This window comes from Tachypleus tridentatus, chromosome 4 (genome assembly GCF_004210375.1).
Source record: "Tachypleus tridentatus isolate NWPU-2018 chromosome 4, ASM421037v1, whole genome shotgun sequence".
Classification (NCBI taxonomy): Eukaryota; Metazoa; Arthropoda; class Merostomata; order Xiphosura; family Limulidae; genus Tachypleus; species Tachypleus tridentatus.
The window spans coordinates 90,413,036-90,430,933 of NC_134828.1; the positions used below are offsets into that span (position 1 = coordinate 90,413,036).

Here is a 17,898-nt window from a genome sequence, read left to right on the forward strand (position 1 = left end):
AAAGCAATGGGATAGATTTGCTTAGTAACAGAATACTTGACAAAATATCTGTTACAAATAATAAGCTAAGTTTTAAAACATCTAGCTATTACTTTTGTTTAAACTTGTGTTGTACTTGGCATAACAAATACTAGCATCCTTCGTCGCAAATTCTTGGTTGTCAAATAAAAATCACACAATATAGTACATTGATTGAATGGGTTTGGTTTGGTTTGAATTTCGCGCAAAGCTACTCGAGGCCTATCTGTGCTAGCTGTCCCTAATTTAGCAGTGTAAGACTAGAGTGAAAGCAGCTAGTCATCACCACCCACCGCCAACTCCTGGGCTACTCTTTTACCAACGAATAGTGGGATTGATCGTAACATTATAACGCCCCCACGGCTGAAAGGGCGAGCATGTTTGACACGACGGGGATGCGAACCCGCGACCCTCAGATTACGAGTCACACGCCTTGGCCATGCCGAGCCTTGCTATCTGTGTTGTTTGCTTTGGAATTTCGCACAAAGCTACTAGAGGGCTATCTGTGCTAGCCATCCCTAATTTAGCAGTGTAAGACTAGAGGGAGGGCAGCTAGTCATCACCACCCACCGCCAACTCTTGGGCTACTCTTTTACCAACGAATAGTGGGATTGACCGTCACATTATACACCCCCACGGCTGGGAGGGCGAGCATGTTTAGCGCGATGCGGGCGCGAACCCGCAACCCTCGGATTACGAGTCGCACGCCTTACGCGCTTGGCCATGCCAGGCGGCTGTCTGTGCTAGCTGTCCCTAATTTAGCAGTGCAAGACTAGAGTGAAGGTAGTTAGTCATCACCACCCACCGCCAACTCTTGGGCTACTCTTTTACCAACGAATAATGGGATTGACCATCACATTATACGCCCCCACGGCTGAAAGGGTTAGCATGTTTGGTGCGACGGGGATTCGAACTCCCGATCCTCAGATTACAAGTCGAGTGCCTTAACTACCTAGCCATGCCTGGTCTACCAGCCGTCTTGAGATACAGTTCTGATACCGTTTAAGTGGTGTTTGGAAAAAAAAATAAAGTTTGTGCAATTTCTATCACATTTTATGCAAAAATAGTTGGTACGCCCAAGACAGAGAAAGATTTGGATCTTAACGGCTTGCTTGTTGTTAGATTAAAAATTGTATTCTGTAAAACTATAGTTTCTTTGAAAATATGGCATGTCGTTGAAAGAGATTTACGAGTTTAAATTAACACTTTTAAAACTATATTCTTAAAACGAAAAATAACAATATATACTAACATTATTAAAACCATTGACACGATATTTTCCAATTTTAAACACATACTTTTCTTATTTTAATGTGTATTTTAAAGTTATAGCTGAATATCATATTGAAAACTGAAAATGGATCAGTTTGCGACCTTTGCTGAAAGTTTCAAAGACTGATATATCTGTTTTTATCCTTGTAAGTAGATGATAGATTAACAGATTACGACTTACATTGGATTTTAAATGAATTATTTAATTTATTTTTAAGTTGTGTGTGAAATAAGGTATAGTTTAATCTAACAACCATATTAATACAGTAGTATTGGAATCGGAGTTTGACGGTAGGCTTAAGTGACTTGAAGTTAAAAGATATAGATCAGAATAAAAAAAAAAAAAAAAAAAACCTCACGTCGCTTTATCTTTGGCATTTGGGAAGGATTATGTTTTGAAAATAATGGGATTATAAATCAAGAACATGATACAAGAAATGTGTAGAGACTACAACTTATAAGAGTCCATATTATTTAATACTAGTAATACTGTTTATTAATACAAATCACAATAATAAAAAAGTTGATCTGTAATTAGTTTCAGTATTAGTTGCTGGTATCAAGGAATGTTCTTTTAGTTTGTACATTTAGGGGTAACTTATGTTGAAAGTTGTGACTTAGAATAGGTGCTTGAAACTTAAAAACATACATAGTTTTAGGTATAAGAATAGTCGTAGTTCTTTCAGTTTCACTTGAATTGGGGTAGGAATAAATTGCTTACAAAACTCCAACTTAAAGATGATCTAGGGTGTGCTTAAAGTGGTAGTTAGGCATGTGGGACAGATTTTAGGTATGTTTGGATTTACTGAAGATACTATTACTAGAGATTGGCTCAAGTTAAACAGGCTAGATAGTAAGAAAAATGAGGTAGTCATGAAAGAAATAATAATTAACCCTTAAGCACTTGCATGGGGATTTGTATGGAAACAGAAATAAATTCAAATCCTTTAACTGTTGAAACAGATTTTTTTTTTTCCTCTGGTGACTCTGAAAGAATGAAGAATTAATATTTCTTTGACATTTTAAACATTTTCTCTTTCTCCGACCTGTTTGCAACCGTAATGCAGTCTGTGTGAATCGTATATGTTCCTGATGTTAAACATGACAAAATGTAACAACAAAACATTTCTCATTCTCATAGAAGATGTGGTGGTGTCCATATATATTGTGCTGTGTTATGGTGAACCAGGTGTAATGCTTCTAGAGCAGTTCTATTTTAATCTAATAATAGTGTAGGTAATGAATCATTGGTTATCAGTTTTGTTGTTTGTATGTTATGTATGGAACTGTGATACATGAATATACAGACTTTGAGGACTTACTCAGTTTAGTAAACTAAATACTATATTCATGTAAAGTGGGTACTTCTTGAAAAGCTAACATATATATATATATATGGAACCATAATCTAAGAAATAATGGTAAACTTATTGCTATGGGATCTGATTTATTCTTGTTTTTATAGGATAATTATAACAACACTTAAGAGCAAATCATTATAAGAAATTTTAAACTTTGTCAAATACAATACAATTCTTATGGGTAAACTGAAAAGCCTTTCACTATCTTGTTATAATACTGACAGAATAAGAGACACAGATCTTTATGTAAGAGATGAACTGAATTTTATTAGGAGCGAAAGCATAACATTGAGTCTATGTGAGTTACAGTCAAGGGTTTCAACAGTAGAAAGTTTTTAATTATTGTTTGTTATACTGATCTGACATGTTAATGAGAAATAATCATATGACAGTTGCAACCAGTAAGGATACTAGTGCAATAATTGAAGGAGACATTACTTTCAGACTTTGATTGGGTTTTTGTGGAGTCAAGTAACGAGGGTGATAGGTTTCACGAAGCTATTTAGGATAGTTTTTGTGTAGATAAAAAAGCCAACCATAGAGGTATGTAGTTTTAGGTTTATTATTAATCACACTGGATCTTATGAGCCATCTTAACATGGGAGGGATTTGACCTTTGACTTGAGAAGATGTGGTGGAAGTGGGAATTTGGAGAAAGTGACCTTTGCAAAATTTTAGTGTTTTTTTTCTAATGTTGAAGTAAAAATAAGTTCTAGCTCCTAATTTTCAGAAGCCAGGTTTGAGATTATGAGACAAGATATTAGAATCAGGGCATGAATTAAAAAGTTATGTGGGATAAATTCGCTAAATTTTAAAATATAAGTTACTTTTAATCCAAGAAAGGGACATTCCTAAACTTTAATTATAATTGTAGCAAGATCATGCTATAAGTTGTTTTTAATTACAGATACTAATGTTCCTAACAAGAAGAAAAGAATAATGGGAAAGATAAAACATATTGAGCTTATCAACCCAATGTTTAATTATAAGTGTAATTATAAGAACCCATGTATGCTATGAGTGGAAACAAAGGAGAACATGTCAAATATTTTGTCAGCCACACTATTTCTGTTTTATCCAATGCTAACAAGATCTTTCACCCAATACCATGGTTCATGAGGCTGATTGAGACACTATGCACATAGTAGTGATGTAGATACAGTATATATATCTTCAGTTTACGTGAACCACTGGTTATAAAATGAGCCAGATTAAATAAGTGAATTATACTTATAAATTTAAATCATTTATAAATCACATTTTTATGGTAAAAATTAATAACATTACTTTAGTTTCAGCATTGATTATATATTGTATTTGTTTTTGTAACTTTACAATCATTCTCAAGAACTGAATAACAAACAAGCTAGTTTTTTTGTTTCCAGAGTGGGTCATGTAACCACTGTATCATCAGGAGAAAAATGACATTAGCACTTTTTTAAAACCCATGCATGGAAGGAGTGAAGAATATAATAAATTTACTGCAATGCATCCAGGGCTGGCAAGCCTTTTGCCCAGTACTAGGGCTTATTAAGTGGGCTGGGACACATTAAACAATAAGTGGTTGAGGTGCTATATATATATATATATCAACTGTTTTAATGAACAAAACTGTTATGAATTGGAGTAAACACTTGGATTGTAATCACTAGTGGATAACACATATAAGTTGTTGTCATATGAATTACATGTATAATATTGATGGGAACCAACTCAAGAGCATGATAGAAGAAGGGATCTTGGCATAGTAATAGTTAAGTCCTTAAGCCATCTAGGCAGTGCTCTGTTCTTTGGAGCACAGATAACAGAATTTTAAGATTTATTTATATAAACATACTGATTGGGTCCTACAAGACAAAAGAGGTAATTATCTCTTTTTACATAAATCATTACTTAAGCCTCACTTGGAATATTGTACACAGTGGTGCTCTTCTTACTTAGAAAAGAATACTGACTTGTTCGATAGTTCCAGAGAAAAGCTATTAGGATGGTTCTTGTTATGGGAGAGGTTAAGATCTCTTAAATTAATTTTTTTGAAAAGGAGGAACTGGAGGTGAATTTATCAAAGTTTACAAGATTATGTGAGAGAAAGTTAGTAAGATAAAGGCCTTTGACTTCATTGAGTTATATGAGGACACATTTAAAAATTTGGAAATAATTGGTTGGGTTTCAGTTAAGACAGTTTTATTTTTCTAACAAGATTATTGACTTATGTAATACGTTATCAACATTAGTGGGTGCCATTTCTTGTTTGAAAAAGGAAATCAATAGTTTCCTGAAAAATAAAGGGTAACTTTATGTTTTTCTTTTTCTTTTAAAGAATAGGCTTGCAGGACAACCTTGAAAGACCATGGATCCAGGTCAATGTCTCACCAGACAAAGTCTCATCTCCATGATTACTGATTCTTGTTTTAAAACAAACTAACTTTTGATGTTGCCTTCCTATTCATAAATACATAGTTTTGCAAAAATTTGGTATTATTTTGATAAAACTTAAGATGTATACTCTATGAAAAAGTATAACACTTGACTGCAGTAATCAAATTAATTTCTATAAAAATTCAAGAAAGTTTTATGAACAACGTTTCAGTTATGGGCAGTTGCTCTAAGTTTTTTTTATAATAAGTAAATAATATTTTTTTGTTTTGTGTTAAGACAGAATTATTTGTTTTTTCATACAGTTATGTCTTTTGTATTTTTCAGTCATTTTTTGAAAATTTTTAGTCTCTTGTACTTGACTGGCAAATGTGTTTAACAATTGTTTTATTGAAATAGAACCATATCTTTCTTATAAGATACTAGTTTTATGCACAATGTGCTGAATTTTTTACAACCATGTGTAATTTCTTACCTTGAGAAATTCAAGCTATAATTATTAAATTACCTGATTAGATTCTCACTTTGATAGAAACAAACCTAAAATTGCAAACAAAAAAACTTTCAAGATATCTTTAAAAAATAATAATAAAAAATAAAAAGATAGACTATACAAGAAATATTTGGTCGAGATGCCCTTTTTTACCAAAACCTGGTGAGACATTGTCCATATACTGATTTCTCAGTATAAATTTCTGATCAGAACAAGCTAGAAAGTTAGAGTGAAACTAAAATTAAACTTTGTGTGGGTACTGAAAATAGCTAATTTAGTATTCTTTTCTTACATTCTTATATATGATCTTAAAATACATTGTTTCATCAGTTGGGTACCCTAACCAGTAATAGAATTTATGGCTGTAACCTCTATAATACTTTGTAAAATGTGACCAACTTAGAAGTTAGTCCTGAGTACATTTATTAATTTAACAATGCAGTACAGTCTTTACAATAAAAGTATAATAATGAAAAATAAAAGCAAAATAATATATATATATATATATAACATTCCAAACAATATTGACAATGTAAATAATAATAAATAAATGAGTATATCTTACCAACAGAGTACAAAACACTAACATTCAGCTCTCAACAGTGTCAAATGTCTAGTTGTACCACACAATAAGCACAGTATTATAATTTCCAAGAGGTATAGGCCTAGGATATCAGTCAGTTCTGTTTCAAGTGTTTGTCATAAAGTGTAGCCCAAATAGTGTTGTATGCTATTAGTATTATTTGTAACATTCTAGTAGTTTAGTCTGTTTAAAACATAAATAAAGGTTAGTAAGACTATATAATAACAGTTACTGAGGCAAATAATCTGTAAAATTATGTTTTCTTTTTAAAAGATGGATAATGAAAAACTGTATCATAATTGTTGTTAATGTAACTCTATGATAACCTTGTTGAATCTTAGTTGATTTTCATTTAATATATTTCATCATTGACTTGTTCATTATACTTGTAGTATTTTTTAATGTTTTACACATTCTATGCTTGTTTACACATAATACTGGCTTACACTGTATTTGTACTTGGTCATATTCAAAGTAATTTGTCTGTGCAGTTAATATGATAAGATGTTTTATGAATAGCTGATCATCTTTCTGCATTGAAATGTTATCTGATCACCAAGTATTATATAAAAGACAATGGAAGATTGATGCCAAGGGCTTGAGAATATAGAGATTAGATATTGCTTGAAATTAGGTTAGTACTTTTAGATTATAACTTAATCAGGGCTTTTCGTGTTGTATTTTTAGTAAAATTTTATTGATTTAAGAAGGTAGATTGTTTTCCTCTGTGGTTATTAATTCTAGCATTATGTATAGTTGTTGTGCCAAGGTTAAATCGTTGGAACTGAGTTTTTTAACGTCCGAGTCTGACAGTTTTGAATTGTGATTACAATATTTACTTTTAAAAGTATTGATAAATACATATTGTTTTTAAGAATGCTGTTGTTAATGTTTTGATTAGTTATAATGTAAAGCATTTGTTGAACATTCTGACACACTTGTCATAGTCTTATTTAAAAGGTGCCATTTGGGTTTGGTTAGTGAGACTATTCAAATATATTGACAGTTGTTTTTTGTTGGTTTCTTATAAAATTAACAGTTGATACAGGGCAAATCTCAGATAATTATTCATGTATAAGTGAAATGCCTTACTTTTCAGCAGTACTTCTCAGCTGGGTGAATGTGTATTATTAACTGTATAACAAATTCAGCAACAAAAAAGTTTTTATTATTTATTCTACCTGGGGTTTAATAAATACATTTTTATTATATTCATTCTAGTTTTAATTTGATGTATATTTAGGTCATAATAAAGAACCTCACATTTTAATTTAGTAAGTTTATTCTTTTTTTGAACTGGAGTGAGTGAGCTGTTGTAAAAACTTGTAGAAGTGAATGATATTGGTAAAGGTTGAGAAGCATTGTTTTACAGTATATCAATGGAAAGTCTATAAAGGAGGACTAAGTGATAAAGATATATGAATCTTCAGAAAATGTACAAGGTTTTCATTGATTCCATTTGTTAAAATTTATTTATTATAATATAAATATACTCTGAAAGCTGCAGTGAGCTGTAACTGATGGAGAACGCTGTGTCTAATAATTAATAATGTCACAAGTTGAAAAACATACAACAGATACACTATATATGAATTAAGTAATTTCTGTCTTGTAAGAAAACCTTTCTACATTGCTATGTTTAATGTAATGTTTATATTTAAATTGTCTTTAACTTAATGAAGAGACTATAAGCAAGAAAGTTTGAATTCAATAAAGATATTTGGCACTACAAAAAATATATTTTGTTTCTTACCACACTTGGGTACAACTACGTGGCTGTAATGTTGCCACTTTACTGTGTGAAAGTACATTCACCATAAAAACAACAAAAAGATACTGACGATAGACAAAAAAAATACAATTCAAATTTTTAAATTGGGACAAAAAATACCTGTGATGAGAGTTATAGCCTATCTATGCTGACTTTAGTATTTTAAAGTTACTGTGTAAAACAAGAACTGAGCAGATGAAATTTTATACTTGAGAGGTATTTCATAAAAATATATCCATTTCATAATTTTTTTGGCAGGGGTGCGAGTGTCAATTTAAGCATATGTTTAATTTAATTTTTAAGATAACTTTAGGAGAAACAAAATTTCTATTCAAAATTGTTTGATTTTTCATAAAACAGATAAAGAATTCATAAAAAGATGAGATGACAGAGCTGATATAGTGGCCATGGATTGTCCAGAGTTGAGCCACTGTGATGACCGCTCTTTACTAGGAAACTTAGGATCAGATAAAACTACAAGGTCAAATATTCATCAGTCACCTAATGAAAATTCTGCTGGAGGTTTTTGTGAGAGTAGTAACTTCATTGATTTAGAGAAAGACTTGAATGTTGATCAGTATGTTATTGTTTTAGAAAATGGTGAAAAACGTTGGAAGTGCAATCTTTGTTCAAAGCTGTATACTGCCAAGCACAATCTTGTAACTCACATGCTAGGGCATGCAGGCATTAGAAAGTTTATATGTGAAGTTTGTAATAAACCTTTCAAGCAACAGAGCCATCTGAATGTTCATCGACTTACACATTCTGATAGGAGACCACATGAATGCCCAACATGCCAAAAGAAGTTCTGTCAGGTAGCTCATCTGAAGAGACATATGTTAATTCATCTAAGAGGGAATTTCCATAAGTGTCATATATGCAAAAGTAGATTTGTTCTTTCAAGCGAGTTAAAAGCACACATAGAAAAGCACAAACAAGATGATGCATATGTAGAAAATGAGTATCAGAACCAGAATTTAGATACTACAAAGAAGTCCAGTGAAGAACAGGAAGAAAAGGTACATCATATCACATGCGAGGTTTGTCAACGTGTATTTATGTATCCTAGTCAACTGAAAGACCATATGGTTGTCCACACGCAGGTTCGTCGCTATTCGTGTACAGTGTGTGGTACAAAATTCATAAAAGAGCATCATCTGAAAGCTCATCAGTTGACCCATAGTCATGCAAAACCTTTCTTTTGCCCCATATGTGGACGAAGCTTTTCACTCAAAGCAAACATGGAAAGGCATGTATTAATTCATAATGCTGAAAAACGCTTTCCCTGTGAAATTTGTGGAAAAAGGTTTACTCAGGTCCAAACATTACGATCTCACATGGTATCTCACTCTGATATCAAGCCTTACAAATGTCCTGTTTGTGGCAAAGGTCTATCTAGAGCACACAATCTTCGTGCTCACATGGCTCTTCACAAAAACGACAAACCCCATAAGTGTACCATCTGTGGAAATTCATTTACACTTAAAGGAAATTTACAAAGACATATGAAAGAAAAACATGGAAGTTTTGAGGCAGTGACACCAAGAAAATCAACAGATAATAAAGTTTATTCTGGTAGTTCTAACATCGATTGTAATTTGAGAGAGATCACAATATCTAAACAGCCAGTCACACGTTCTCAAACAGAGCAAACACCATTAAATGAACCAGCACCAATAACTACTAAACGAAGAAAAAACACTCCTAAACGGCTAAAGAATTTTGGTAGTGAAGATGATGATGGAGTTGATCCTTCACAAGAGTCTGATACAATTTTTGAAGTTGAAACAGAGAGTGCAGAGAATAATATTCAACCAGTTCCTGATGCAGTTCTGTCTACAGAGGAGAACAATGAAAGAAGCAGTCCTCCTCACTCATCTAGACTGGCAGACTTATTTCCTAGCTCATCTGGTTACTTTCCATCATGTTTTGGAACTGACTTTTCCTCTAACCACAAACCACTTTCTTATAATCATATGCAATATGGTCAAAATTCTGTGGGCACAATTTCTTTTGGTTCTGTATGTTCTAGTCCAGTTATCAGCACGAGCCCTATTAGTTCCATTATTAGCCCACTGACACAGAATTATTACACTGAAGATACAAGTTTTTCTTCCACTTGTCTTTCGTCTCCTGTTGATGATATCACAGTGAAAATTCAGGCAGTGCATACAGCAATAGATGAATTAGCAGGAAAACTGAACTCTCCACATGATAAGGTTGCTTCCCTGCATGATGCAGTCAGTAATTTAGTTAATAAGCCACTATCACCCAGTATGTGTCTACAGTAAAGTTGTATTCAATTATTATTATTTTTAAATTAAAATCTTCATACTGGCATTTTTTTTTAAAATAAAGGTGTGTGACAAGTCTGATTATTGTATTGGAACAGGTAAGTTAAAGTTTGGCTAGTGTATAATATACATGGTACTGACATTTACTCTTTATAGGTATCTGTACTAGTATAAGCTAAAAAAAATTATTATTTATAAAAATTGTTCTATTGATGTTAAATATGTAACAGTTACTTGTTTAGTTGCGCATATATCATACGTAAGAAGTTCTAACTGATCTGACATTGTGGTTATTGTGTGTTAGTAAATTTCTAAAATACATGCTACAAGTTTTTATTCAACATGCATTGTGTAAACTTATTCTTGTTAATACGTGTTTCAGTTTTATGAAACTTTATCACAGGCTGACAAATCAATTATGAAAGTTAATCTGATAGTACATTTAGTATTATTAGTTTTGTGAAAATTTCAGAAGTGTATGATTGAATATTAGGATATTTTGTCTGAGGGTCAAAAGCCTCAAAATGTCATTTACACAGAAGTGTATAAATGGTATTTTAAACAGAGAAGAGAATGTATCAGAAACATAAAGGTAAATTATAGTTTAAAAATTTTGCATATTATTGTACTAAAAATACAATATCTTGTATTATTAGATCTATAAAAAAAAGGTTGGAGATTAGGGAGATTTTTATCTCTTATTGAATTATAACATGCTTTCTAGTTTTGCATCTGTTTTCATTCTGCTTGTCAGAAAGAATATCCACATTACTTCTGGTGATGGTAATATGGCCACAGAAATTTTCACTTTACAGTAAAACCATGTCTATTTTTATGTACATTTATAATAAAACTGTATTTTTACATAATATTTGCAGAGAGATCCACAAAACATTTGTGGTCAGCTTTGTATCTTTACTGCAACAGAATTTCTGGAATAATACAAAATAATTCATATTGCAGACACCAATATCTGCAAGCCCACTTGTCTCAGCCCTGATATTAGTTAAGCCTTCTTATAAGTATGGTCTTTATTCTCTATAGAGGTAAACAAACACATTAATACGTGTATGTTTTGTGTTGTAGTTTAGTAGGGCTAAACTTTACAGTTGACAGTGCTATCAATAAATAAACTTATAATGTTACTCTATGGCATAACCTTTCTAAAAATATCGGTAAGCTTTTAATATTCTGTACAAAATGTTTATTAAAGTTTATTTATATATGTTGAAACAAGGTGCACGTGCATTTTCAGAACAGACAAAGTCTGAGTATTGTTATGGTAGAAGATATATATACACACAAATACATTTAGTTTAAATATACAGAAACTAGTTACTGCAGGGTTTTTGTGAACAGTCAATCCATATATACATACAAGATATTAAAAGCACTTAAGAATATTTCATTTGAAAACTGTTAATACTCTGAAGTACTTAATATAATTTCAGAAATCATATATTGTATTTTGGTATTGGATCTGTTTTTGATGAATATTTCAAGTTAATTAACAGAAGGGATATTCAATTTAAATTTATGGGTTTTTTTAATGTGAATTTTTTTAATATACTGTTTACTGACAGCACATACCTTAATGATATTGAAGCCTTTTAATATTTATTGGTGAAATAAGTAACATTTGGGTAAATATGTTATTGTTTTTGTACACTATTACAGAGATGGGTACCTTTTTACACTTGTACCAAGTATGTGATAATACATCAGGAACCTGTATATTTCATCATCACTTAACAGTGCAACTGCTGCATAGGGTACATGTGAAGACAAGTAAATTATAATTTGTAAATACTTGCATGGCAGTTTTTAAAATGAATGTTATTAAAGTTATTGTACTATATCCATAATTTTAAATTACTAATTAAACCTGTAAACATTAAATACCATGATTGGAACATTTAGTTACCTTCATTTTATTCTACTACAAACTACTGGTTCCAATTCTTTTATGACCAGCAACTGCCAGTTTGTAAACTCCAAAACATTCATTATAGTGACTATAAATTTGATTACCATTTGTCTGTTAGTTTGGGAATATTTTGTAGCTTTTGATGACCTTAACTTTGTTAAATCATTGATGATGTGGAAATACAAAAAAAGTGTCAAAAATTAATTATTATTTACACTTGTAATGTGTGGCAAGTTTAGTTCTTAAGTAGTCATAGTTTAACGTTTTGCTGTGAAAGAAATATTTCCATAACACATTATCTGAATTTTTACATTTGTAACTTGACTTCATTGTATCAAATGAATCATTCTTCAATGAATAGTCACTGTCATTTATTACAAATATCTTAGTTGTTTTAATACCTACACACATATTTCTTACATTCTAAGAGGTAGTAGTAATAGTTTATTTGATGTTTTCATGTGCAGTTAAGTGTTGCTGTAAGTGATTTTTGCTAAGACAATTATTCTAGAATGTCAGTTGTTTAGAAAGTAAGTTACATGATAGCAACTTAAATATTCCATCTTTATAAACAAATGATGATCCTGTTATAAAGACTTAGAGTGTCGTTTTGATGTGTCTAACAAAATAAATGATGAAACCTCATCACCTCACCCCATGGGACCACATGGTTTAAATTTGTAAAAGTGTTACACATAATCAAGCCACACACAATACCTTAGTTCCAATCATAAGATATTCTTAACTACAGATTACTACAAATTAAATTCTATGACTTTTCTCACACCTAATATTGAATTTTGTAATCAAAATTTTCAATTTTTTAAATAAAAATAACAAGCAAACACTTTAACAGTCTCCACTACCATCTCTTTAGCTGTCCAGTCCTTCCACATATCTGTATTTATTTCCTCAAACATTAGTTGGTGTAACACACTGTTTTTCTGGTGTACTGATATTGTATTAAATTTTAAAAATATATACAAATTATTACAATAAAGAACAGTAGAATTTAAGTTTTTATACATTTGCTTCTCAGGTTTTCTGCATTTTTCCTTGTTTTTTTTACTTGGTGGTCATTGATTTAGCCATTAAAGTCTTGTTTTTTCTCAGCATGAATTGCTAATCTGTAGCATCCTTGTTTATTTTTTGATTGCATTTATCAGCTTAGTTTTTTTTCTCATTAAAGAACTTTCTTTCTACAACTTTTTTACATGATGAAGTATATTCAGTGCAATAAATTATCAGGGTAAATTTATACAGGAACCTACAGAAGATCAGATTTTTCATCCAGATTTCATTCAGTACTTTCTCAAAACTTTGAACAAGTCATCTGCCTTTCCATACCCCATATATTTGAATCCAAGATAACTTGTCTTCACTAACTTCTAAAATTTATACTAAAACCTTACGATAACATCCATCTGCTTTTTCAGCATAGCTGAGTTAAGAGCCTCATTAAATTATACCAAATAAGCCTCTGCTTTCCTAATTTTATCAATAAACTTTTCTCTTTTTTTATATATCGAGCTGTATCATAAGATATAATGTATTTACACTTGTCAGCTTTCATAGAATAATTCTGAGCAACAGAACTATCTTGAAACATTAATCTCAACAATTAAGGTTTATCAGTGTTTGAACAAAATGATTAATGTGACATCACAATTTTTGTTGTCAAATGCATTTCTGTCTTTAATGTTTGCTCCTGAATCAAGAATTTTCAGTGTTCTGAAACGATGATAGTGTCAAGTTACTTGTGTCTGCAGTGTTATTAGGTCAGGTCTTTAATAGAAATTTCACATTAGTAGTAGAAGTAAATGGCTATGAATCTATTCCTGAAGCTTAGATTTTAAAAGTTTTTATTTTTAAAGAAAAAACCAATAGGTGGCACCTTTACTGATTGTTCTTGCTGCTTCTCAAGTTAATTTGCTAAGCCTAACTTCACTAACATGACAGTAGACACTTCTACGATAGATGTATCCGAAGTGTTCTGACACATTTTGAAATATGCTTTGAATGTATAATCATTACATGGAACAATCCACTTTTCATATTATGCATGGTTTTCCCAGAGTTGTAAACACACTTTCCAGGAATTATCAAGTCCCACATACCTGAGAGGAGAGAAAATAATCACATTTTTCCTTCAAAAGCTAGAGAAAGCAGAGGAAAAATTAAAATACTTAGAAATTTTGAGAGTTATTTAATGTAGATCATTAATGCAATGCCCTAATAAATCACTACTTTTGATAAGCAAGCAATTGGTCAATATTACTTAGTGCTATGAATTTCCCTATAGAGCATGTACATTACTTTCCTAGCTGTTAAAGAGTTTAATCACATCAGTTTTGTTTAATTGTTGGTACTCCATCTAAACAGTAGTTGACCAAAGTACATCATTTCTTACCTGCTAGTGTTCCTGTTTAACTTGACAATTCTCAGATTTCTGTTTCCTGTTCTATCACAGTTCTACCAAATCCATTAAATGTATATTTACTACACAAAAATATGTTTAACGTTTATTCACAATTTACTGATATATTCTAAGGTATCTACTTGCAAATGTTTATGACTTTCACATCATTTAGAAATAATTTCATAAGGCAAGAACTTCCAGGAAAAAAATGTTACTTTTCAAATTCCAAGTAGTTTTCCAGACCTGGAAATCAAATTTTAAAATTTAATGGCTTTTTATGGTTTTACAAACTCTGGTGTACTAACTATATTGAAATATTCAATGTCACAGTTTATATGATCAGATAATGAATATAAGTCAACCAATCAAAACCACCACGTTATAGAAGTAACCATGCTTGCCAAAAATGGTGGCTCGAGTGCACTGAAGTTTGTACTAGATGATTCTGTGATCACTGTGTGTCCTGTACACTTCATAACATTTTCTCTTCAGTTTTATATAATCTACAAAATAAATGCTTGGGTCTTCAAATCAGGATTTCTGGACCAAAATTCATTGTACTGTGGTAGAGGTTAGCTGTCATAACAGGGCTCGAAAGAATACATTTTGAAGGTTTGTTTTTTTATTTACTATAGATTTGTCAGTCAATTCAGAATTTAATATATAGAATGAATTAAACTGGTAGATTTTCCACTCTTACACATAAAAGTTTCGCATGTTCCAGTTTTTCAAGATATTGTCCTTTGTACTGCATGAAATTTTGTGTCAATATAAAAACATATAATTTCACATGCAGCATTAAGTTGACAGACATATATATGAATGCTTTGCTTTTATAAAACAAGATATTATTTTCTATGATGTACATCTTAATATAACTCCACTATTCAGTAACTTGTAAATTTGAAACATTTTTTTCAATGGAGAATAGAACTTCCAGAATTAGGATGGGTTGTATTCAAGTATTAAAATAATGTTATTATTCACTTACTGAAAAAGGAGGAAAATAAGAGAATTTTTCCAAACACACATGCTTGAGATGTAAACAGGTTTAAACCTTGTAAAAATTTCTGGAAGACAATATGTAAAAGTTACTTATTAGGTGCAAATGAAAATTTTTGTATTGTCAGTAAATAATAGCAGTGTTTTACCAATAAACAAGTGTTATACATATTTTACATTTTTATCATACTTTTATAATGTGTCAACTATCATAATTACTTTTACAGTTTGGCTGTTTAGCACTATATTAAAGAATGTTTTTGGTAAGGCATCTATGTATGTCTTTGGTTGTCAGAATAATAATCATAAGCTTTTATATTGTAAATTTATCAGGAACTAAATCTTTTTTAATGTTTTGTACTGAATAGAAAAATTCATAACACTTATCTCTTATTGACTTTTTCAGTAAATATATACAGGGTTTTTATTTCATTTCTATCAAGACTTCCTGAACCTAAGTTTTTTTCTAATATTATGAATATGCAGTGTAATGCATGCAAACTAAAATGAAATATATTTCAAAATATTCATGTTGGCACTGTAACATCTTGTAAACAAATTTTTTGTACATAAGATTTCAATGAAATTGTGCAAATATAAGAGTTGTCTGTATTGTTAGGTTGTGTTGCAAGCCAGAAGACCAGACCTAAAAGTTACTGATTAGATGCAAGAAATTCACATTATCAATAAATAATGATGTTTCAGCAAACTTGAGCATTGTAAATACTTTGTACTTTATATAAATTTAGATATTTTCAATTTTTATAGTTTGACTATTGGTTGCACTGTATTGAAAGATGTTTTTAGTAAGTTATTAGGTACCTAAGCATATGTCTTGTGGTGTTGGAAGAATAATCCCATTTCTTTACTCCATAATAAATTTAGAACCTAAAGTTTCTTGTAAATACATTTTATGATGAGTAGAAAAATTTTAAAGAATTGTTTACTTTTTACTGACGTTTTCACAATTAATAAAATATACAGTGTACTAATGTTCTCAGTTTTAATTTGTTAAAATTAAAATATTATAAATACCGTGAACTGTGGTGTTTGTCCAATTATTTGCCTTTCTCCCATTTGAAAAGGTGTGCTTGCAGACAAAGCTCAGACATTAATAATGTTGATATTAAATTTTATTTCACAAGCAGGATATTCAACACTAAATTGTTAGGACTAAATCACATCTTCATATTTCAAAATGTGATACAACTTAAAAACAAAACTGTACGTTTATACTATGTTCTTGAGTGGCTCTTAGCACAACTGCAATACTAAACAATGACTTTTCATCCTGTGCAGTTTATGTTGCTCAGAGCTCTGGCTCTAAGTGAAACCAAGAATGCAACACAATTGACCTTTTTAAAGTCCATGAAATAATTTAAATTGATAGATTAACTTTTCCTTTTACAGAGGACAGGTAGTTTTACTTCTGAATTATATTCCTTAATATTCATGTTAGCACTGATATGGCTGATACACATACTTCTGTGTAGTGTTATGATGAACTTAGTAAAACATAACAGTTGTATGTAAAGTTGTACTTTATGTTATTACTGCTTTGTGTTTGATAGTGTCATGACAGGCACAGCTCAGTTACACATATTATTGGAGCTTATATCTTCAGCTGCAATCATACATTTTTAGATGCAAGAGATGCAACAATAAATTGTTTTAGTACTAAATTGTCTTAGTTTGTTAAAGATGTGCATTTGTGATAGAAAACCAATTTGTTTTTAATCTCACAAGAACTTAATATGTACATACTTTCCTTGTGTCAGGAACCTTTCCCCTATAATATTCTAGTCAGTGTATGTTGTTGTTTTTTTCAACAGTCTTTGATAAATGACGAGACACTCTACTACAAGTCCCCATCCAGTTTTCAGTGTTTACTTTTTTAATTTATAAAACCTGTTAAGTATTTATATTTATTAAAATGCATCTGTCTTGTGTGCTCAATTCCTGCCATGCTTATTTTGAAAGTTAAGTAATATTACTCTATTAGGATAGCTTGTGGAATGATTGTGTTTAAACTTCCTAATATAAGGGTTGTCATACTTTGAAGTTTTAAATATTAAACCAGGTTTTAACAGTTACCACTGCCATGTAAAAATATACATGTACACTTTATAAATAAACTATGGGCATCTTGTTTTGCAACTGAATTTTATTTTTAGGTTAATACAGCATACAAGCAATACAATTAAAAATTTCAATGTACACACTTCTGATATTAATCAGTTCTCATGTCAGTGTCTACAAGCTTCTAGACCAGTCGTTCCCATATTTTCCAAGGTTGCATACCATTTTTAAAAAAACTTTTTTGAATAACAAATCCAAGACCTGATTGTAAAAAGAACGAGAAAGGGAGAAAACATTCGAGCA

The 17,898-nt window shown here is 30.9% G+C and overlaps 1 protein-coding gene across 1 annotated transcript; it reads left to right on the forward strand.

The window, feature by feature from the left end:
- Window positions 1-1,323: 1,323 nt before the first annotated feature.
- On the forward strand, window positions 1,324-17,673 carry LOC143249669 (uncharacterized). The gene is made up of 2 exons (XM_076499946.1): window positions 1,324-1,436; window positions 8,235-17,673. Exon 2 carries the CDS (start codon window positions 8,282-8,284, stop codon window positions 10,163-10,165), a length of 1,884 nt encoding a protein of 627 aa, XP_076356061.1. The 5' UTR covers window positions 1,324-1,436; window positions 8,235-8,281; the 3' UTR covers window positions 10,166-17,673.
- The last annotated feature ends 225 nt before the right edge of the window (window positions 17,674-17,898 follow it).

Bases quoted from the DNA above. Each gene is read 5' to 3' on its own strand.
- LOC143249669 (XM_076499946.1), top strand. From the start codon at position 8,282: ATGGATTGTCCAGAGTTGAGCCACTGTGATGACCGCTCTTTACTAGGA.